General features: G+C 45.7%; 1 protein-coding gene across 1 annotated transcript in view; it reads right to left on the bottom strand.

Annotated features, from left to right (window-relative positions):
* The window catches only part of MEIOC (meiosis specific with coiled-coil domain), a 114,337-nt gene that overhangs the window by 12,381 nt on the left and 77,501 nt on the right, over nucleotides 1-24,455 (bottom strand). Inside the window, exons 4-5 of the mRNA XM_088470730.1 lie at nucleotides 8,992-9,096; nucleotides 1,493-3,134 (exon numbers count right to left, since the gene is read on the bottom strand). Of these exons, the coding sequence (XP_088326856.1) occupies nucleotides 1,493-3,134; nucleotides 8,992-9,096 (1,747 nt within the window). The remainder of the gene's footprint in view (nucleotides 1-1,492; nucleotides 3,135-8,991; nucleotides 9,097-24,455) is intronic.

Here is a 24,455-nt window from a genome sequence, read left to right as displayed (position 1 = left end):
GGGCCAGCGACACTACTGTGAACACTGAATGAACTACCAGGGAGGGAGAATTAGCTGTTTCTCCTCACATACCTGCCTCGTAACAGATAGAGTGGAGCAGCAGGGTGTACGTCATACCTGCAGGCACAACCGCATGGTATTAGCACACAGCATGCACTGGGTATAATGCGACCACATAGCATATACATACATATATACACATTATAGTAGTAAAGCAAAATACTAGTCCTGTCTGATGCTTGTCAAGCCGCAGGAACTTACTGCATAAATATGGCAGAGTGCAATACCAATTCTCACTAATACATATTTTATATAAATTTGAGAAACCCTCAGTGTTCACACCACCCTCCGCTAACAGTACTGAGCACGTAGTACGTTTTAGCTGAGGAGAATAATCACGTTCACTCTCAGATATGAGTGTAAACGATGTGTATGTGGCGCACCACACAGAAAAACTTTTCATTTTAACTGTGAGGCAATAAGCATCCTGCAGCACCGCACCGCAAGGGAGAGAAAGACAGGGACAGTAAAATGGCTGACAGCGCTAGCATATAGTCACATACAATGCAGAAATAAATCACCTGCACTACAAGCACTATGATCAACTACGCAGACACAGAGCCTAGTAGGACACAGTGCTGCATACACTGACCTCAGCGGAGGAGAGGTATGCGGGGGACCTGGACCACGATGCCCCCTGTAACAGAATCCAGCAGCGTTTGCCACTTTTATAAAATGGCCGCCGAGGAGCTGATATGAGACAGGCCCGGGGGAGGAACGCTGCCACAGCCCGCCAGACCGCTGTGGAAAGGCACTGTGCAGCGGGGGAGGCGCCGCCTGTGAGACAGGGTAAGCACACACCCCTGGCATGCTATTAAGCCCTGGGACGCTGGAGCATTTTCCAAACTGCTGCAGCCCGCTGTCCCTGGTGGTTTAGTGGAAGCGGAGGATCAGTACCTTGCTCCACGCACAGCCTGTCCCCAGGGAGCCCCCTGCCTAGGGACAAATATGACTGTGAATCGGTGGCAACCCACCGCGGGTTCCCGCTGCTTACCTGAATCCCCGTGAATCCGGCCACAGTCTAGAATACCGGGGTCCTGCTAGCTGAGACCCTGGTACCCGCCAGTATCCCCGGATCAGTACCAGCGTTCTGGCCCGGCAGGGTGAAGGAGCGGCAGCATGGACCTCTAATTAGCTTGTCCATGCTGCCCGCTCATATCACCGCAGCAAAAGCTGCTGGAAGAAACTTCAGGGGCTGTCCAACACAACGAAACTGATTTGCTTTGGCTCGGGGGCGGGATATAGGAGTGGAACCCAGTGCATCCCGGGAGGATGAAAAATTAACTCTGAGGTGCCCGATGTCTGCCGCCATCGCCTATACCCCAAGGTATCCTGTGGATAGCCTATGGACCCTAAAGTAGAAAATAGAATTTCCTAATCCAGCAAAATATTGTATACTATAACTGGTAGTTTGCATCGTCTTTGTACTTACCCTTTTCCGCTCTTTTTCCAGAGCTCTACATTGCTCATAACATTCTTCCAGATGGAGGTGGAGTTCACTTGCAGGTATACTTCGAGGCTTCACTGATCTCTGAGTGTTGTACATTGGTACCAAGCCACAAATGGAGGCATCACCATGTAATAGATCATTAAGCCGTGGACACACTTGGCCCAGGTCTTCATAAGGATATGGGTCATAGTTGTCCATTATGGGATAGATTGTGTGACCCAAATTCTGAGAAAAGCGTGACCTATAATTATTGGAAGAGTGTGTTGTAAAGTTGTTACGTAAGTCACCCATCATCAATCCATTAGAAAAACATGTGTCCTGATGTGTCAATTTGCTACCATGTAGTGGCTTATCACCACTTACTGGTCTTTGATTAGTGTAGTTTAGTAAACTGCTAAGCAACTCCTTATAACTTTGGGCTATACTGTCATAAGTGTGCTCATCTACACTGCACTGCATGCTCTGTGTTTTCTCTGGAATCTTCTTGCCAGTGTTGTTTAATGGACTGTACTGGCTTGATATTTTCTCACAGACACCATTTAATGGTTTCAACCTTTTTTCAGAGATGGATTCAAACATTAGTTCCTCTCTAGTTTTGCTAATTCTGTCCTGTGTCCTATCGGCACTGTTGTAACTGTATTCAAAGGGTGAAAATGTTTGGTTCACATTGTTGTATTTTTGGAAACTACTGGTAGGTGTAAGTGGACAGCCCACTGAAGAATAGCTGGAGCCAAGAGTAGGATTTCTCTGGGAATTAGAAAAAACGCCATTTAACTTGACCTGATTGCAGTAAGTGTTGTGAGAATTGCTCTCTGTCTGGCCATTCACCCATGATGACATGTTGGAATTACCACTAGTTATAGAGGGCATATGGCTGGCAGACTTAAAGTAGTCTGAATTTTGGACATCATGTCTCATGTGGTTCAGCTTCTGTAAGTGATGAACAAAAGCGGTTCTCTCTCCACACACTGTTTTCATCCCATAATCCATCTTGTGATCATATTCAGAGGCAAATGTTGAATCTTTTGGGAAAGGTCTAGCTGTCATCAGTTGTGTGACCTTCGCAGCAGTGTAATTTTGATCTGGTATAAAATCTTCACGTTTTTTAAAGTTTTGTTTTGCTTGGAATAATCTAGCATAGGCTTCAGCATCAAAAGCAGGAAATTCAGTTGATGCATTAGAGCAGCATTTACTGTGCTTGGGTTTACCATGATTTATCATATCATATCTTCCAAATTCAGTATCAAAGTTATATTTATTTAATGGTGAAACAAATGAATCCCTCTTCTGAAAACAATCTTTGGATGTTTCAGGCAATGCAGCTGACATTGAAAAGCCATTCTTGGGAAAAGAGTACTCCTGAATGCTGATTTTGGGGTTTAGATTACAGCTTCCACAATTATCAGTACGACAGGAAGAGAGCCAATGTCCACCTGGTTCCAGACCATGGTATAAATCCTCTAACGTCTGTGTTTCTGTGCTGGGCACAGACTCTGTGCCATAGACATTCTGCTGCAAAATTGCCAGATCCTCAGATTGTTTAATATCTTGCAGTAGTTCCTGGTGATCAGACAGTCTATTCATATCCACAGGCCACACAGATTTCAAAGTGGGAGAGCAAATTCTATAAAAAAAAAATATATACACAAAATAAGAAGCTGGTTTTTAAAATATTCTTCTCCTCTCCTTTCTGCTAAAACAGGACAAATAAAGTTAATAAATACTTACTTAGTATATGCGAATATATACAAACCACTACAATTCCCCATCTACTAGCAGCATCCCATGTATTTGCAAATGCATGCAACTAATATCTCTGAAATTCGATTACCATATAGTGTTCATATATTGTTGCTAGTATAATTCAGTGTGCTGAGGAACAATAGGGGGTTACACCCCCCTCCCTTTCATGCACCTGAAAAAAGTACTACCAGATTGATTGAGCAGCTGCCATTTTTTTGTTTGTAATTCCTCATCTACTATCAACATGGACAAAATTAGTATTATGGTCAAGGTAGAAAAATAAAATGAAATAAAAATTGACATAAAAAGATGTCAAAACTTGCAATGGAGCCTTCTTTGTATAGTAAGGCTTCTTATACATTAATTTCTATCAGCATAGCTTGAGACAAGCAGCAGGATTGCTATCCAATTTGGTTGCATGAGCTGAGTGGCTTGGAGCATCTCAGGAGAAATAAAAAATATTAAGTCAATCATGAGAAGCTAGCAACCCGCCCCAGCTTCGAATGGGAGCGATTCTCTCCACAGCCCCCTGCATCTCATAATAACCTATTCCATGTCACCACAGTCTCCTGCATCTCATCACAACTGCCTGCTTCTCACTCCTGCCCCCTGCATTTTACCAGCCACTGGGATGTGCTGGGAAGGGCAGGAGGATCATAGATGAGAGATTTGTATTGTACCTACTGTAAACATTATCAGCAACATGTTCCCGGGGTTGGGGCACCTGTGCATAGTTCCGCAGCCTCAATGCGCACCCCTTCCCAGCTGCCAAACACTGCAATTAGCATTGTCCTCTTTGCACAATGTACCTTGTATTTCCTAGGCTTCCCGTTAAGCTTCCTCACCATGGTGACCCTGTCCAACAACAGTGCCGACTTCCGTGGGGTGGTGCCTCCTGCTCACCGAGGGTGTGTGGCTGAGCAGGAACATCATGCTGGGAAGAGAGCACTTCACGGTGGAGCAGTGGTGGCCGGAGCCTGCCTGCAGGTTCAGCGTATGAATGGACATCGGAATCTGATGGTTACTAACCATCAATGTTTTTTGTTCTGATGGTAGTGTTTTTACCATTTGGTGGCGGTGGTCCAATGTTTGAATGGAAATCATTTGATGGTGTTCCAATGGTTGTTTGTTTTTAATAAATTCCTGATAGCTATGCCTCCCCTGGCTCCTTCCTGGCTACTGTGTCTGCTTAAGGGCATCTTCATGGGTTCATTGGAGGCTGTCTTTCACTTTGTCTGACCATACTCAGTCCCTGACTCCTTCCCCTCTCTAGGCTTCTGCTAAGCAACATGGCACATTTCTATCTCTGATTGGCTCTCACTGTCTGAAAGAGCCAACCAGAGTGCAGCCCTCGGCCCTGCAGCAGCAGTCAGTCACTCACGCAGCACAACAATTTTTTTTCAGAGTTGCGCCTTGGAACGTGGCGTGATTGCTGTACTGTGGCGTTCTACAACGTAAGAGAATCCACGGCATTTAATACACCGCTTAACTGCTGGGTGGCGAGTGCTCCACTGATGAATTTGTACTACTGAATACCATACTGTAGAAGTGGATGGATATCCCTGACAAGCGGGCCAATCACGTTCACGCAGTGTATTTGCATGTTGCATGTTCGCACAACCAATCTTTTTAATAATATAGCAGAAGCTTGTTGAACGTACACATACAGTACTGTACAGTAGTGTAATTGCCGTGTTGTTATGACGGTATAACCGATACATTAACGGGACGCACGCACAGCTTTCAATGAGACGGGATTAATTTTTTGAATTAAGGTTTGGTCAAAAGGTCGACACAAATATGGTCGACATTATTTTTTAGATTGATATTAATTTTTTATGGTTAAGGTTTGGTCAAAAGGTCAACACGTTATTTTTCTTTAGGGTTTGGGTTAGGGATAATTCATCTCATTGAAAGCTGTGCGTGCATCTGACCCCCAGAATCCCTTTGAGTCCCTGAACCCCAACACCTATGGGGGTGCGTCTGACCTGTCTAAGCCCCTGACGATGAGAATGCGCCAGAAAATCGATTATGGCGGATGGACCTATGACTGTACTTTAGATTCATTCCTCTATATATATATATATATATTTATATTTTTATAAGGTAATCATGATAACAAAATAATATTGGGCTGTGGTGGGATTTGAACCCTGGACCATGGCAATGAAAAACCACCACTCTACCAGTAGACCAAGAAGGCTTTCACATCCATCTACTGAATCCTTGTGCACTTCACCCACCCGCTGCCATTAGAGAGGGCGCAGTGAGGGAAGCATAATAATAATAATAATGATAATAAAAATTTGTCTTCCTTTCTAAATATAATACTAGAGCATATAAACACAGTACCCGTGCATTACTGATTAATTCATCCCGTCTCATTGAAAGCTGTGCGTGTGACCCCTGTCTGAGCCTGAGGACAGGACTCACACACATACTGTACTGTAATGATTTAAAACTTTATTACACATTCTTATACAGCCCTGATTCAATGACGAAAACGCTGGACCGAATCACATGTTCTGCCAGTCAATCACAGGTTCTGTCAGTCAATCATCTGGCGGTGATACAGAAAATGCATTGGATATCAGACGCATGCACAGTGTAGTTTAGGAAAAGCGACACCTGGTGGGCAAAAAGTGTATTACACACTATGACTTTTTCCAGCGCCACGGTACGTTTCGTTGCGATTAATACTGAAAGGCGCGACTCAAGGTGTTTTGTGTCGCATAAGATGCTGGCAGCGCTACCTGGCATATGGAGAAACAAACTAGTTGGGCACATCTGTATATATTATTTAGAAAAGAAGGCCCACAAAAAGGACTTTAAAATAAAACTTATCTTATGGAAAATACATTTTGGCCCAGGACATTACGTCATAGTTAATGATTGGTTAAGGAACTGAGTTCCTGCTGAAAAATAGCACTGGGGATACTCAACCTATATATCAATAAAGGAGAACATAGTCGATTAATTTAAGTCTTACATATTAGAAGCTAAAATGACCATATACACTCATTTACATTTATGTCACACTTATGTAAATATTACTTATACTTCATGGTTTCAATGTTGCACAACATATGAATACATTTTTACTCTATGCGATGTCACAAGAACTATACGTGAAGCTACATATGTGAACAAACATAGTATTTGGATCACTGGCACCAGAGAAAAATCGGATTTTGGTACTTACTAGTAAAATCTCTTTCTCCGATTCCACAGGGGACACTGGGGTATAGACGGGTGGATGAGTGGAGCTGGCACTTTAAATTTATAAGTGTGAGTGGCTCCTCACCCTCTATCCCCGAGAAGCCCCAGTTGGAGCCCAAGGATACGGAAACATAAGGAAAGATACAACATAGGAGGAGTCAAAGAAGCAGCAGAATCGAAGAAAAACACTTAACAACACACAAAATGTGTAAAACATAAAACAAGGCAGGTAAAGCAGTGCTGGGAGGGCATCCAGTGTCCCCTGTGGAATTGGAGAAAGAGATTTTACTGGTAAGTACCAAAATCCTATTTTCTCCTTCATCCACCAGGGGACACTGGAGGCTAAGACACTGGGGACGTCCCAAAGTTTTCTCCCCAGGTGGGAGAGCTCTGGGAATCCTGCAAAACCCGGCGACCGAAACTAGATCCGGAGGCCGCAAAGTTATCAAACCGATAAAATCGAACAAAAGTGTGGACCAAGTGGCAGCATGGAACAGCTGAGAAGTAGACGCGTCTCAACTAGAAGCCAGGAGGCTCCCACAGAACGAGTAGAATGGGCAGAATAGAGGTCGGCGGAACCCGTCCACCAGAGGTCTAGGCTTGTCAAATGATCAGACAAATCGACCTGGCCAAAGACTGCTTAGAAGCAGCCAACCTCATTTGGAAGCATCATAAAGAACAAACAAGGCATCCGACTTCCGCAAGGCATTGGTGCTGGCAACTTAAATCCGAAGAGCACGAACAACATCTAGAGTGATAGAAGACGGAGAAGTATCCGACAACACCGGAACCACAATAGGCTGATTGATGTGAAATATAAAAATGTGTAGAAGGGATAAAAATAGCGCAAGCACACCAGGAAGCAGCCTAAAAGACAATTAGGTCTACCCCAGACCTAAAAGTATAATATCTCTAATTGATGTGAAAAGCATGGAGTTCCGCACGATCATCGTGAAAAATTAGGTAAGGAGGTTGACAAGAAAGAGCTCCTAATTAAGAAACTCTCCTAGCCGAAGCCAAAAGGAGGATAGTCTTCCAAGTGAAAAGCCGAAGATCTACTTCTTCCAAAGGTTCGAACAAGGAAGATTGGAGAAAGGTCAACACCAAGTTAAGATCCCACGGTGTTGTAGGTGGTATAAACGAAGATTGTATCCAAAGAACTCCTTGTAAAAAGGTCTGAACCTGCGGGATCAAGGCAAGACGGCGCTGAAAAAAGACCGACAATGCCAATACCTGAACCTTCAAAGAACCAAGGCGCAAACCCGCATCCACACCTGACTGGAGGAAAAGAAGGAGACGGGAGAGTCGAAAAGCAGTAGTGTGAAACCTCTGTTTCTCACACCAGGTCACATAAGCACTCCAAATACAGTGATATTGAGCCGAAGTGATCGGCTTACGAGCCCGGAGCATAGTAGGGATTACAGAATCCGGAACACCACTGCGTCTTAAGAGAGAGGACTCAACAACCATGCCATTAAACGCAGCCGCTGTAAGTCTGGGTAAAAGCAAAGACCGTGAAGTAGAAGATCTGGACGAAGAGGCAACAGCCAAGGATCCCTGACGAGGAGCTGCTGAAGATCCGAGAACCAAGCCCTCTGTGGCCAGTTCAGAGCCACTAGGATGACAGTTGCCGCCTCTCTCTTGATCCGCTTGAGAACACGTGGAAGCAGAGGAAAAGGAGGGAAGAGGTACACAAGTAAGTTTTTGGGCTGAGCTCAGCCCCAAGTGACTGGCTCTCTCGGGCACTAATCTAAGCATGGGGCTTCTGGGGGATAGAGGGGATGGAGTCACTCACACTTATAAATTTAAAGTGCCAGCTCCACTCATCCACCCGTCTATACCACTGTGTTTTAGCCTCCAGTGTCCCCTGGTGGATGAAGGAGAAATAAAAATAATAGAACAAAAAATAAATGGATTAGGAAAATGAAATTGGATGAAAATTTCTTGAGGCTAAGGGGCATATTTATCAATTATCGCGTTTTAGACCCGATAGTTGTAATTTCTTATGACCGCTATTTGCGACAATAAGAAATTTTACATTGCTGTATCAAATAGCACATGCAGGGAAAGGAGCTCCAAAAGCCCATCCCTGCGATGTGTTCGGAGTGAAGTGACCATATCAGCAGTCTCTTCACTTCTCTATTGTGACTCCAGTGCATGAGCTGTGTCTACAGACCACTCATGTGCAGCGGCCATTGCTGGGGAGGGTTCCCGGGGGAATCCTCTCCAAGTAGTTTTTACAAATTGTAGCCCATAGGCTACGGAATCTAGCGCTATATTCAGATGTGTTAGCTGCGGGAGCCAAATTCCAGAATGTTTTGCATTCCAGAGGTTGGTAAATCTAATAGCTTGGCATTCCCCATAGAAAACTATGGAGGTTCCTCCGATATCTAATGTGGTCCCTCCTTCATACATTGGCGTTATAGTTAATATTTGCGGTATGCCCTAAAAACAATTGATGATAAATAGGCCACTAGCACACTAAAGTTATCAAACAAAATTCCATTAGGAGTACATACCCTTGACTAAAATAAGGCTGTGTTTTTTCTGTTTCATCAAGAATATTAGATACTAGTCCATAGAGATCAGCCTCACTTCCGTATTCATTATTTTCAGCTTGAACCCTGACAAGTGTGGAAAATGCAAATTAACAATACTGTACAGATTACCCAAACAGTATGTTTACCAAATACAATAAAATGTGTACACTATATTAGACCTGTTTGATTTTTTTTACACTATCAGTGTAAAAATTTGTCATATCCATTTAAATGTAAAAATATCACATTGACCTATTTGCATACGAGGCAAAATAAAATACATTATACATTATGGGGCATATCCAATTGGGTGCGAGTTTTGTGGACCTTGCGTACATTTTTAAATTCTTGCAGGTGTGCATGCATCGACACGCTCCCCTCCCCAGAAAAAAAAGTCCCGTATTTTTATGCGCGTAATATCCTGCGGGGGGAGATGCAGCCACCTACACCCTACATTCCCCTGTGTTCCGGCACTCCCCTCCTGGTTGCCGCATGCTCCGCACACACTGCTGACCTCTCATAGACACTGGCAGTACTCCTCACACACTCCCACCGGCAGCACCCCGCACACACCCACAGGGGACACAAGAACACTGACACACACTGACAGGGGTCACACTCATGTTGTGAGAAAAAACAGTACTGCGGAAGATGAGTATTATTGACTAATTAGGCTAATTGTAAGCTTTCAATTTTTTAATTACCCGTTAGGGAAATGTCCAAGGGGTTCTGAAGCAAATCCTGAAAATGTTTTCTTAAAATAACAAATTAAGGAAAAATAGGACTTGGTCAGGAGGTGCTCCAAAAAATATGAGCGGCATGTGAAAAAATAGCGGCAGGGTTTTTCAAAATTACGCCTGCAATTGGATATATTCCTAGGTAACAAAGACTATTGTGTATAACTTGTCTCATTAGGACATTGATCAGTTAACAAGACACCTTCTCTTGATTCAAGGTCTGATGGTATTGCAATCGCAGCTGCTACCATGTCACTGACAGTCTGCTGCTGCTCTGCGTGCGAACACGCAGGATCCGTACTGCACATGCGCAATATGGGTCTTGCACCGGTGCAGACCGGCACAATCGGAGATGTGCGCTAACCATCGGCTTGGCGCACGTCTCTGAATTAGCCCTAATGATCACTGTCATCTTCCTATGGAAGATAGCATTATAAGTCTCCGTCTCGATAATGTGATTGTATAATCCAATCACAAACAACCTTCCTAATAGGCAGCCTGCAGCTTAGCGTCAGATTTCCGTCTAACCCCCTATGGTTCCTGACTCTGATTATGTGCTTATTTCTCTGAATTCTCTATGTGCATCTCACTACCTTTTGTGTATCCTGCCCTCCAGACTTCAGTGCATTCAGCTGTGTGCCTCTGCTCTGTCTGAGAGCATTCGCTACAGTGCAATTCATACTTCCAGTGAGTATACCTCCTCAGTGTACCACTGCACTTTCACCATGCACTCGCTATAGTGTTTTCATACTACCTGTGTGAATACCACTTCAGAGCATCTGCATTATCAGTGAGCATTTACTACAAAGAGTATTCATACTAACAGTAATTATTCCTCTACACAGCACTTCTCAAACTGTGTGTCGCAATACTTTAGTGTGCTACAATGACAGTAGGACGCGCTGTGGCCAACCAGCAGAACAAGGAGTGGAAAGCGTGCTTTCCCGCTCTCCCCCCTGCTCCATGAAATACTGCTCTCTGCCTGCTCCAATGGATAACGCGCAGGCTTCTCAAAACAAAAAGTCCCATACGCCCCTGCAGACGTCTCAGCACTGTGACGGAGAGGTGCCGCGAAAAGGCAGCTGTAGACTCGGTAGAATGTGAGACTAAGGCTGCGTACACATTAGGCGATATAAATTGGATATGTTGTTTCAGGCAAATTGGAACGACATATCATCCATTTCGCTCAGTGTCTATGCTCAAGCGCATCATTAGCGGGGTCATCCCAGCTGATGTGCTGCACTCAGATGGGCCGACCACGCTGATGACGGCATGCAGGTAAATGCGGGATGAAAGGGTAATTTTCTACAGTTGCCTGTTCTATTCTTCCATCAGTCGTTGGGTCAGCTATGATACATGTCATTCTGATGTGTACCCGGCCTCAGAGGAAATGAAAAGGAAAGGGGTCTTAAGGTAAGTATACAACAATGGGGGGTTTGACATGGAAAGAACCATTAAAAGTATGTGCTTTAGCTATAATAAGATTCCTTTATGTTTATTTTTATATCTTTAAATTCTGTGTCACATACTGTATGTGGATGTCACTCTAGTGTGTCATGGCAGAAAAAAGTACCACTACTCTACAGTGTACCCCTGCACAGTCCGTGAACATTCTTAACAGCATGTATGCATATTACCAGCGTGTAAATCTCTACTGTGTATCTCTGCACAAGCAACGAGCTCCTGTTCTTTCCAGCATGCTTCCATATTGGTGTGACCAGGGCCGGTGCTAGGGTGTTCGGCGCCCCCCTGCAAACTATAAATTTGCGCCCTATCTCCCAGCTTTTATAAAGGGATAGCGCTCGCCTTCACAGTGCACCTCAAAAATGGCGTGTGGTCTCACAAGGAAGGGGCGTGGCTACACAATAGTACCTCCAATTCAAATTACTCCACACAGTAGCAGAATCTTATTCACATTACACCATACATAGCACCGCTGATTCACATTACACCACACAGTAGTATCCCTTATGTTACGACACACAGTAGTGCCCCTTATACACAATGCCAACAGTATGGCCCCTTATACACAATGCCCACAGTAGTAGTGCCCCTTACACAATGATACACAGTAGTAGTACCCCTTACACAATGCCCAGAGTAGTGGTGCCCCTTATACAATTCCCTACAGAAGCAGTGCCCCTTACACAATGCCCACAGTACTAATGCCCCTTACACATAATGACACACAGTAATAATGCCCTTTACACATAATGACACACACGCTATGGGAGAGATGTCATGATCTCGCTCCCTACACACACTGTGGGAGCCAGAAGGTGGAGCTCACGAGTGAGCTCCAACCTCTGGCTGCATTGATGGAGCCATCGAGCATCCGCTGTTAACAAACTTTCATCGGGCACCCAACTGTCACAAACTCACGGGCGGATAGTGGTTGCTACCCGTATTCAGGGAATTGGCTAGACCTATTCCTGAGGCGCAGAGTCTAATGTGCCGGCGGTTTTCACCAGGGCCCTCGCAAGAAGGTATGGACTTGACTGCGTCCGACACACAGGTCGCGGCCCTCAGGTTAGGTTTCCCTATACAGGTGCTGGCACTTGGTCGGTATACGGGAGACTTGAGCGTAGTCGACTTAGCCGGGTCAGAACCAAACGGACGAAGCGGTACCAAGGAGCAGATGTAAACGGGTCACAGGGAATAGCCGAGGTCAGAAACAGATATCAACGTAGAACCAGGGGTCAGGCAGAATCAGAGTCACAAAACACACCAAGGGTCAGAACCAATAATCAGGATATGCACAGGAATGCTGGAGTATGGTAATGGAGCCTATACTCTGGCACTGGAGTCCTCCCAGGAACTTCCTTTTATAGGTCAGAGTTCAACTAGTCCCCAATCAGCACTTCCATTACAGGTGCCTGTCCCTTTAAATATTTAAGAGAGTGGCGCGCACGCTTCTAAGGAAGCCGCGACCGCCTGCACACAGTCGCCGGGGAAGAGGAGCAGCTGACAGCGGGTGCCGGGGATCTCCCGCCCGCTGTCACACACCGGCCCGGACTCTGGCGTCGCCGGACCAGGTAACGGCAACCTGGATTCGGCGGCGCTGTGACATTACCCCCCCTTCTAGGGATGGGCACCGAACACCCCAGAAGTGGCTTGCCAGGGAACTTTTGATGAAACTTCCGAAGGAGTTGGGGTGCATGAACATCTGAAGCCCTAACCCAACAACGCTCTTCTGGACCGTATGCCTTCCAATCCACCAGGAATTGAACTGCACCTCGGTACATTCTGGAATCTAGACTTCATACTCCTCTTGGTGATCCACTGGAATAGCAGTAGGAGGGTTGCACTGCTTCGAATATCGATTAAGCACCAATGATTTCAGGAGAGAGGTATGGAACACGTTGGGAACCCTAAGAGTACCAGGAAGTTTTAAACGAACAGCCACCGAATTGATGACCTGCAGAATCTGGAAGGGACCAATAAATCTAGGAGCAAACTTCATGGTGGGAACTTTTAATCGTAAGTGTTTAGTGGATAACCAGACTTTATCGCCAGGATTCAGTACAGGACTCTTTTTCCTTTTCTTATCGGCCACCCGGTTATACCTGGAAGAAGCTTTACACAAATTTTTTTTCACCTCCCTCCAAATCCTGAAGAACCGACTCGCTGAGCCACCAACAGCCGGGAGGGACACTGACTGAACAACAGCAGGAACTTCTGGTATCACGGGATGTAGCCCATACTGAATGAAGAATGGAGAGTACCCCGATGACTCATGGTACTGTGAGCGAATTCAGCCCATGGCAACAAGGAAACCCAATCGTTTTGATTAGCTGAGACATATATCCAAATTAATTTCTCCAAATCCTGATTTACACGCTCCGTTTGACCATTGCTCTGAGGATGGTATGCAGACGAAAAACTCAAGCGGATATTAAAGCACTTACATAACGCCCTCCAAAACCTGGAAGTGAATTGTACCCCACAATCTGAAACAATGGCCCTCATTCAGAGCCGCTCGTTAGCGGCAGTACGCTCGTTCCGAGCGATGTTCGCACATCTGCGCATGCGTACGGTTTTTAGTACGCATGCGCGAACAAGTCTGTGCGGCCAAAAATCGTTTGTACGCTATATAGCGAGTGCCTGCTATTTTGAGTGACAGAATGAGGCGTATGTGGGTGGTAACAGGGGAAGGTGCTTGAAAATGGGGAGTGGAGAACCGAACGCAGGCGTGCTTAAAGGTCAAAACGGGCGTTTTATGGGTGTGCATAATTAATACAGCAGCGTCATTGATCACGTCACTGGGTTATTTTATAGCCAGAACTGCTCGCAAATTTGTGGTAGCAAACACCAACCACAAGAATAGCGAGCAGTTCATATGCTGGTCGATGTACTCGATTAATCTAATAAATAGCGGACATGACGTATGGTGCGAGCGGCCAGGGGGCGTTTTTAACAAATAAACGAGCGTATGTTTTGCTCGCTCGTTCAGACTTAGAGGTGTGAACAGACTGCAATTTGCGAACGGATCATTTGAATAGCCACCCCTTGTTTTTGAACGAACGACCGCAAATAGCGAACGGCTCTGAATCAGGCCCAATGTCTTTGGGGAACCCATGTAGCTTGAAGATTTCCTTTATAAATGCCTCAGCCAACTTTGGAGCCGACGGAAACCCTTTTAATGGGACAAAGTGAACGACCTTGAAGAACCTGTCCACCACTACCCAGATTGTATTGAACCCCTGGCAGGAGGGCAGGTCTGTTATAAAGTCCATGGATATATGGGACCAAGGACGATCAGGTATTGGAAGTGGACATAAGGACCCCGAAGGAAGTTGAGGAGGCACCTTATGTTGAGCACAGATAGTACAGGCTGCCACAAAGTCCTTGACGTCGCGACGTACAGTCGGCCACCAAAAACTCCTAAGGCTCAGTTCCAAAGTTCTCCCCATTCCTACATGACCTGAAAAACTAGAAGAATGGGTCCACTGGAGTAACTTAGACCGGCGTTCGGGTGCTACGAATGTTTTCCCTGGCAGGATTTTGACCTTAGTCACTGTAACAAAGCACCCAGGATTTAAAATTGGTTTGTCTTCCTTTACTTCATCCTCCTGGGCCACATTGAATGCTCGAGACAGGACGTCAGCTTTTACATTCTTGTAACCTGGACGATAGGTAATAACCAGGTTAAAACTATCGAAAAATAGGGACCACCTGGACTGGCGATAATTCAGGCAATGCTCGGTTTTGAGATAAGTGAGGTTTTTGTGATCTGTGTAGACTGTCACCGGAAATTTTGCCCCCTCCAGCAAATATCTCCACTCTTGCAATGCTAGCTTAATGGCTAGTAATTCCTTATCCCCAACTGCATAATTTTTCTCTGGAGCAGAAAACTTACGGGAAAAGAACCCACAGGAGTACCACTTGCCCCACTCATCCTTCTGTGACAGTACTGCCCCAACTCCCACCGTGGAGGCGTCCACCTCCAAGAAGGCAGATCGCAGTCAGGTTGTCTTAGAATAGGGGCTGACATGAAGCACTGTTTTAAAAGAACAAAGGCCTCTTCAGCTGCGGAAGACCATCTCCGAGTATCTTGTCCTTTTTTGGTGAGTGCAGTAATGGGAGCTGCTATGATTAATTCTTGATGAACTGGTGATAGAAATTGCAGAATCCCAGGAAGTGTTGTATTGCTTTCAACCCGACAGGGCGAGGCCACTTAGAAATGGCAGCTAGCTTTGCAGGATCCATCTGAAGGCAGGAACCAGAAATAATGTATCCTAGAAACGTTAGCTCCATTTGCTCGAAGGAACATTTTTCAAGTTTGCAAAACAGCTGGTTGGCCCGAAGTCGTGTCAGCACTTCACATACATGCAGGCGATGACTTGTCACATCCTCTGAGAATATCAGGATGTCATCTAGATATACCACAATGTATTTATAGAGCAAATCCCTGAAGATGTGATTCGTATATTTTTGGAAGACAGCTGGAGCATTGCTTAACCCAAAAGGCATGACTAGGTACTCGAAGTGACCATCACGAGTATTGAAGGCTGTCTTCCACTCATCTCCAGCCCGAATCCTAATCAAATTGTAGGCCCCGCGAAGATCTAGCTTGGTAAAAATCTTTGCTCCTTTAATTCGATCGAAAAGTTCGGATATCAGAGGTAATGGAAACCGTTCATTGATGGTAATAGCATTCAGGCCCCGGTAATCAATACATGGTCTCAGACCTCCGTCCTTTTTTTTGACGAAGAATAGACCAGCACCCGCGGGTGATTTGGACTCTCTGATGAAACCACGTTCCAGATTCTCCTGGATATATTCAGTCACTGATTGGGACTCAGGAAGTGAGAGAGGAAAAGTTCTTCCCCGAGGTGGCTATTTCCCAGGTAATACATCAATAGCGCAATCCCAGTCTCTATTAGCAGGAAGTGTCTCAGCGGCCTTCTTACTAAACACATCTCGGAAGGACTGGTATGGAGCTGGAAGCTGAACTTCTGGAGAGATGACTGAACTCCGAATGGCTCGCTAGGGAGGTTTGACAGATGACAAACAGGAGCCATGGCATCGAGGGCCCCACGCCAGGATTTGAGGTTCCTCCCAATCTAGCACAGGAGAATGTTTGCGAAGCCAAGGAAGACCCAGGATGACAGGACTCTCAGCTGATGGAAGTATGTAGAATGCTATCGATTCTCGATGGAGGGCCCCTACTTGCATGATAACTTCTGTCATCTGCGAGTGGATGAACGCTGTAGGAAGTTTATTCCCATCCACTCAGATGATGCTGAGGTGTTTGAAGTGGCATAATAGGAATTCACAGCTCTTGAACTTTCTTAGCCGTAATGAAGTTGCCATCGGCACCTGAGTCCAGGAAAGCCCTAATGACTTCAGAGAACTTTTCCAGGACCAGGGTCACGTCAATGGAGAATTGAGGAACTACACAGTTCTTTGGGGTGTGTTGAAATGTGCCCAATCTGACCACCCCTCGATCAGTTAGGCCTTTTCATTTCCCGGACGTTTAGGACAGCCAGAGAGAAGCTGACCTGGTTCACCACAATGCAAACAAAGTCTGTTTTTAAACCTCCTTTCTCTCTCTGTGACAGGAAGACGAGATTTCCAATCTGCATGGGTTCTTCTGGAAGTTCCACTGGTGTCATGAAACGTGGAGCGAGCTTAAAGGTAAACCGACGAGACTGTTCCTTTTCTCTTGCTCTCTCCCTGTGGCGAAGATCTCCCCGAATACACAGGGAGATCAAGTCATCCAAACATGTTGGCAGTTCCCTGGATGCGAGTACATCTTTGATCTGATCGGACAAACCTTGCATGAAGGCGGCTACTAAAGCTTCGTACTTCCATCCCAATTCTGAAGCAAGGGTCCGGAACTGCACAGCATATTGTCCTGCAGATTGATTGCCTTGTTTCAGCTGTAGGATAGCCGATCCCGCAGAGGCTACTTGACCAGGGTCGTCGAAGACCCTCCGGAAAACCTTCAGGAACTCGGAGCTATTGTTAACCAGAGGATCATATCTTTCCCATAAAGGAGAGGCCCAAGCCAAGGCCTGACCGGATAGCAGCGAGATCATGTAAGCCACTTTTGTCCTTTCTGACGGGAAATTTGCTGCTTGAACCTCAAATTGGATTGAGCACTGGTTCAGGAACCCTCAACAGTCCTTTGGGTTCCCACTGTACTTCGTGGGGTTCGGAATGCGTAATGGTGCAGAAGCACTTGCGGCCTGTACAGTCACCCGTAGGAGGTGGGACTGATAGTGACGGTGCTGGCTGGGCGGTACTGACTTGTTGCATTAAAGTCTGTAGACACTGCATAATCTGGGCTTGATCTTGTTCTTGCTTCTCGACTCTAGCAAGTAGGTTCTCGAGTAAGTCTCGGGGCGATGGGTTACCAGCAGCATCCATATTTTTAGGGCCAGAGTATTCTGTCACAAACTCGCAGGTGGATAGTGGATGCTACCCGTATCCAGGGAATTGGCTAGACCTATTCCTGAGGCGCGGAATCTAATGTGCCCGTGGTTTTCACCAGGGACCCTCGCAAGAAGGTATGGACTTGGCTGCGTCCGACACACTGGTCGCGGCCCTCAGGTTAGGTTTCCCTATGCAGGTGCTGGCACTTGGTCGGTATACGGGAGACTTGAGCGTAGTCGACTTAGCCGGGTCAGAACCAAACGGACGAAGCGGTACCAAGGAGCAGATGTAAACGGGTCACAGGGAATAGCCGAGGTCAGAACCAGATATCAACGTAGAACCAGGGGTCAGGCAGAATCAGAAAACATGCCAAGGGTCAGAACCAATAATCAGGATATGCACAGGAACGCTGGAGTATGGTAATGGAGCCTATACTCTGGCACGGGAGTGCTCCCAGGAACTTCCTTTTATAGGTCATAGTTCAACTAGTCCCCAATCAGCGCTTCCATTACAGGTGCCTGTCCCTTTAAATATTTAAGAGAGCGGCGGCCGCCTGCACACAGCCGCCGGGGGAGAAGAGGAGCAGCTGACACACACCGGCCTGGACTCCAGCGTCGCCGGACCAGGTAAGGGCAACCTGGATTCGGCGGCGCTGTGACACCAACATAGAGAAGACAGCAGTGGCGCCTCTCCAACCTGGCACCTTCCTGATGGCGACAGACACCTCCCACATGGGTCACCCTCTCTGCCATCTCCCAGGCTGTTATTTAAATCATTTCAAACATTCTAAACAGCAAGTAACCCTATAGGATATTATCAGGAAAAGCTGTATATTACTGAGCTAATCATATACCTAAAAATATGACACTATAAACCAAACAGTTAATTCATTCAGACAGCAGTACATGAGTCAATGCCCCTTATTTACCATTCATGTAAACTCATGTACAACATTACTACTAGTTTGAGACATGCCCATTTTAGGGGCTGATTCAGCTTAGATTGCAGTTGCTAATATGCACACAGGTGGTCACTGTGAAGGTATCCTATTCCTGCAATCGCAAGCAAAACATTAGCACGCCCACTATGTTTTGCTCTGTGATCACAGTCTCAGATAAGGACAACCACTTTCCCTTACTCACATCCTTACTAATATTTAGCAAGGCTGCTAAACAATCGGTAACATCGGACTTATACGTGGTATGCGGTATTGATACCCCACAATCGCTATACCCAATTGTCGCTATTTAGCGCTGCTAGGCGCTTAAGAAATAATTGCTTTCCAGACTTTGATTGTGGTTCCAAAGCACAAAAAGTTCTTATTACAGTAAAAGAAAGTTATACGCTTTGATCTAACACAATTAGGGCAAAAAGACAATTAAATACAAAGGTACAAGCCGATACATACGCGTGCGCACTGGTCCCAGTATACAGTTGTCTATCCAGAGGCCTGTGGTCATCTAAGGAGAATGGCTGTATACTATAATCAGTATTCAGATTATATACCTTACAGAACAAAGAAACTAGTTGACAGATTTCCATCGGTTCTTGATCCTGGAAATTCTGGTACGATGCAGGTCATAAGTCAGTTCATATTGTGTCACTAGGGGTATGTCCCAGCTCCTCAGACGTTGCTTTGTGTGGTTTTCCCGCTGAAGAACTGGTTTAAACTTGCCAAAGACACTACATACAGATATACATTCTAACCACTAATTCCCTATAATTCATAATTTGCGGACGCATGATGCTATCTCCTTGCCGATAGAACCGGAGATCTGCAAATAAACAGTGATTTAGAATGGTACCAAACATGACTTGTCTCCTAGTTTCTGTACCTTAAATATCATATACATTACATTTCACAACACAAGTATTAGCTATTAAAACCTCCAATATTAACCTCAATGCTTGGGAACCTTGTTATAAGTGATTGCATGTGTGAGTGGGAGAATATTGTGTAAATTCGCTAGTATGCGTTGTGCGTCTATGTGTTTTGTGCTTTGATGTACAGCGCAACTGTGCAATGTGCATCTTGTATGTTTTATATGTATTATCTAATGTGCGTATTGGTATGGTGAGGACTTTTAACAGTGTGCAGTAGCATGGCAGACGCACGTCGCAAATAACCAAAACATATCGCCGTACACGATGGTATCGTGCAGACGACGCAAGGCGTTGTCAGATATCAATTTTACAGATTTGGTCTCAGCCAACCATCCGGCTTCGACAGAATTTAAGATCCCGACAACCGGGAAGCTGTCTGCAATCCCGATCAATGAGAAAACACCAGTGACAGAATCCCGAGAGGACTGGGAATGCCGATGCCGGGATACCGGCAGATGGCGCATCAGTCGCAGGGGGGAAGGGGTGTTAGGTTTAGGCATCCTGGGGGGAGTTCCCGCTAGGCTGTGGGATGGGGGAGGGTTAGGCTCTAGACAGGGAGAGGTAGGTTTAGGCACCACCTGGGAACACAATAGGATTAGGCACTAAGCGGGAGGGTTAGGCACCAAAGGGGGAAGGTTAAGTTTAGGCACTTACCAGGAAGGTTAGGGTGCGGGGTGGGGAGGGTTAGCATCATTAGGGTAACAAAAAGGAGGGTTAGGGGTAAATGGGACAGGGGAACATTGCTCACCATTCCCCTGTCGGGATTTGAACCATCGGATGCCACTGTCAGCTGGCATCCTGTCCAAAGGTATTTCATACCGATTCCCTATACGCAGCAATTGCACAAGCTCATACGTCACTCAGGAATTGCTAACAGCCACGCACACTATGGGTCCTCAAGCTGAGTATGGCATTGCAGTGGCTAATTTTTTCACACTCCTGTAACAGCGCTCAAACACACTGACACACCTGCGTTCCGCCGACCACCCCGCCGTCACCACCCACAAACGGCACTTACTGTCAATCACTCTGTGAGGGGACTGCATACTAGCTGCGCAGACCCGATCGCAGTGAGCGGTTCGTGCACTGTGTCGCGGATGCATGCGCAGACTGCCAACATCAGCCAACTGCGTGCATCTTAGCAACTGCGATCCATGCTGAAACAGGCCTTTAGTACGAAAGCAGATTGTAGCACTGGTTAGATTGGGTAGAGATAATTTTAAAGTAAAGGTGACTGCTAGATAATGCAGAGAGTGTTGTAGTGACCCCCAGATAATATAGAGAGCTTCGCAATGGCAACCAGATAATGCAGAGAGCATTGCAGTGATCGTAAGATAATGCAGAGAGCATTGCAGTGATCGTAAGATAATACAGGGAACATCCCAGTGACAACCATATAATGCAGGGAACATCGCAGTGACCGCTAGACAATGCAGGGAGTGTAGCAATGACTGCCAGATAATGTATAGTGCGTAACACTGACCGCCAAATAATGCAGAGAACATCGCAGTGACCACAAGATAATGCAGAGAGTGTCACAGTGACGGCTAGATTATGCAGGGAACATCGCAATTACCGCCAGATAAAACAGAAAGCGTTGCATTGAACACCAGATAATGCAGGAAACATCGCAGTGACTGCCAAATAATGTAGAGCGTAGCAATGACCGTCAGATAATGCAGAGCGTAATGCTGGGTACACACCTGACAGATATATCTGCAGATGATGGTCGTTCATACACACTGAACGGCCATCATCTGTTTGTGCCCCCGGGTCCCTGCAGCCGGCGGGCGGGTCGGGGGAGTGTCCCGCTCCCCTCCCCTGCCGCTGTGGACATATCTGCAGACATATCTGTCCATCGACTGTGCAGCATAGCCAATGCGATATGTCTGTGAACAATGCAGTTCACAGACATATCGTGTGTACATTAATTAGTCTTACACACCTATACTTTACACTGCACTGTCACTCTTTTTCCATTTTTCGTGTGATGCCCTGGGGGGGTCCTAGGCTGGACGTTTTTCGGGGTGCACTGCGCCCCGGATGTGAACCCCTTAGTGTTAGGGACTGCTAGTGACAGAGAAGCCGTGACATGGCCTAGCAGCTTCCCATGTATTTGCAAATGCATGCAACGAATATCTCTGATTTCTATGACCATATAGTTTTCATATATTGTTGCAGGTACTATTCAGTGTGCTGAGGAACAATAGGGGGTTAAACCCCCCTCCTTTTTCTACTTAGTATGACCCCTCCCTTTCATGCACCTGATTAGTGGTGCTAGATTGATTGAGCAGCTGCCATTTTTTTGTTTATATCGTGTGTACACACTGGGAGATGGGCAGCAGACTTATTGGCCGATCAATTGATCGGCCCAGCTTAACAGACTGCCAAATAATGCAGAGAATGCCGTAGTGACTGCCAGATAATGCAGAGTGAAATACAGAGAGCATAACAGTGACTGCCAAATAATGCAGAGTGCTGCAGTGACCGCCAGATAATGCAGAGTGAAATGCAGAGAGCGTAACAGTGACCGCCAAATAATGCAGAGTGCCGCAGTGACCACCAGATAATACAGAGAGAAATGCAAAGAGCGTAACAGTGACCGCCAAATAATGCAGAGTGCCGCAGTGACTGCCAGATAATGCCGAGACCATATTTGACCCAGATACAACACATAACATGAATATACCCCTTACACACACACAAATACAATAATAATACCCACGCACACTTTTAATAAATCGTCCCCAGGACAGACATTATTAGCCTCCCCCCCTCCCCAACTAAAGAACAAAACTACACAATCTCATTGCAAAAGTATACCATCCCCCTAGACAATATTTAAACATTTTCACCCCTCCTTTAGCACTTACCTTCCAGAAGGAGAAAGTGACAGTCTGCAGATCTCCAGGAAAATAATTTAACAGCATAGACTGGGAAAGGGGCGGAGACTCAGGCTAGGGGGTGGGGTCTTGGCAAGGGACAAGAGGGAGCAGATTAAGAAAGTCAGACAGGGTATACGGGTGGGCGGGGTCTCGGGCGAGGGGTCTTAACCAGGGGTGAATAGAATAGTCAGGCAGGGTAGATGAGGATGCTGAGCTCTGTGTGAGGGGTGGGGTCTTGGCTAAGGACAAGGAGTGAGCATATTCAATAGAATGGAGTAGTGACAGACAGGAGGGGGCGGAGACTCGCGATGAGGGGCCAGAGCAGTCAGGGACAGTAACGGGGAGATTCCATAGAACAGGAGAGGGACCAGCTGTGATAGGTAGATGGTAGGAGGGGGTGGACACTCGGGCTCTCAGGCAGGCAGATAGGTATCCCTGGGGAATCATCCACACTGAGACGGAGCAGGCAGCCGCTCAGAGAGGAGGACTAGGGAAGCAGTGGCGTAAGTTCATCCCAGACGCCCGGAGGCAAGTTATCATTTAGTGCCCCCCTATCCCCCATATTTACAGCCCTAAGTGGGGTGAATATATTGTGGGTTGCGCCGGCCCTGGGTGTGCCTTTGCACAACCAACATGAATCCTACTAGTGTGCTATGCAAGGTGCATATTACTTCAGAGAGCTGTGCATTTCCAATGAGTAATATCATTACAGTGTGTCTCTGAGCTGCCAGTCATCTATATTGTAGTATCACTCACAGACGAAACTAAGGGGAGATCTGAGTGTGCACTAGATTACCCATTAGCTAGATCGACGATCTGACAGATTATTAATTGTTGTTTATATCCGCCAGGAATGAATAAACTGGCCTGCATTGACTTCCCCGGGACCAGGGCCTGCTATTAGCTCCTCAGCTTTGCCTCCCCTGCATTCAGAGCAATGAGAAATTGTCCCTTGTATGCGCATGACTTGACGTCATGTCGTGCGTGCTTGCTCTTTATCTTTATTATTACTATCTGTGCCTGTGAAGATCAATGAAGGTGCAACGCACCAACGTCCAGAGGAGGCCGCCGTTTGGCACAGTTCGACAAAAAATGTGTCACAGACAGTGGTTCTCAAACTCTGCCCTCAGAAGCCCAAACATTTCCTACTGAAGGTCAAATTTAATCGATTTTTACTGATTTAAAATCAATCAACATCAATGTTGTTTTTCTGGGGCTAAGGGGTCTATTTTATTAACCCTTGGATGGAGATAAAGTAAACGGAAATAATGTACCAGCAAATCAGCTCCATTTTTCCAACACAGCCTGTGACATGGCAGTTAGGAGCTGATTGGCTGGTTTTTTATATGTTCACTTTATTTCCATCCAATGCTTAGTAAATAGACCCCTAAATCACATATTTACTGATACTTTAAAAACTAAATAAAAAATTGTGTTAACAAATGTGTGCTTTTCATTGATTTAAATATATCAAAATTGACCAATAGCAAATATGTGACAGCTGCCTTAAGAAGAGAAGGTGGGTCTGTCAGCCAGGTTAAAGATCCGAATATTGCTTTTAGGTTAAGTAAACATTTGATGCTGACGGGGAGGTGGAGGGGGGATCATTGCTTTTAATCTGCAAATGGCAGGAACTCCTGGTTTTCATCATTAGCTTGTTAAAATACTTGGATGTTAAGAGCCATGTAGGTTTAAAAAGACTACCACTTACAACACCATAATAGTATATTTGAATAAATGTTACTTTTTTTGTGATAAATGTTAATGTATGATCCATGATACTCAAAAAGATATATATAGATATAGATATATATATATGAAAAACAAAAGGTGAGAAACAAGCACCTTTTAATGTGTAATAAAATTTGGAAATCCCAATAAATAAAAGGTAATTAATATGCATACCATGTAGGTTAAATAAGCAGGCCATGTACAGATGTGTCCACATACATCTATCCTCCATGCGCTACAAGATGCGCCACACGAAATGCGGGAGCTCAGTGTGCCTCGGTAGCGCAGAGCGTCTTTCAAGCGACTGCTCATTAAAATGATATGC

The sequence above is a fragment of the Taudactylus pleione genome, unplaced genomic scaffold (assembly GCF_031769625.1).
Source record: "Taudactylus pleione unplaced genomic scaffold, aTauple2 ptg000102l, whole genome shotgun sequence".
NCBI lineage: Eukaryota > Metazoa > Chordata > Amphibia > Anura > Myobatrachidae > Taudactylus > Taudactylus pleione.
Note: the sequence above shows the minus strand (reverse complement) of the source record. Positions and strands in the feature narration are given on the sequence as shown.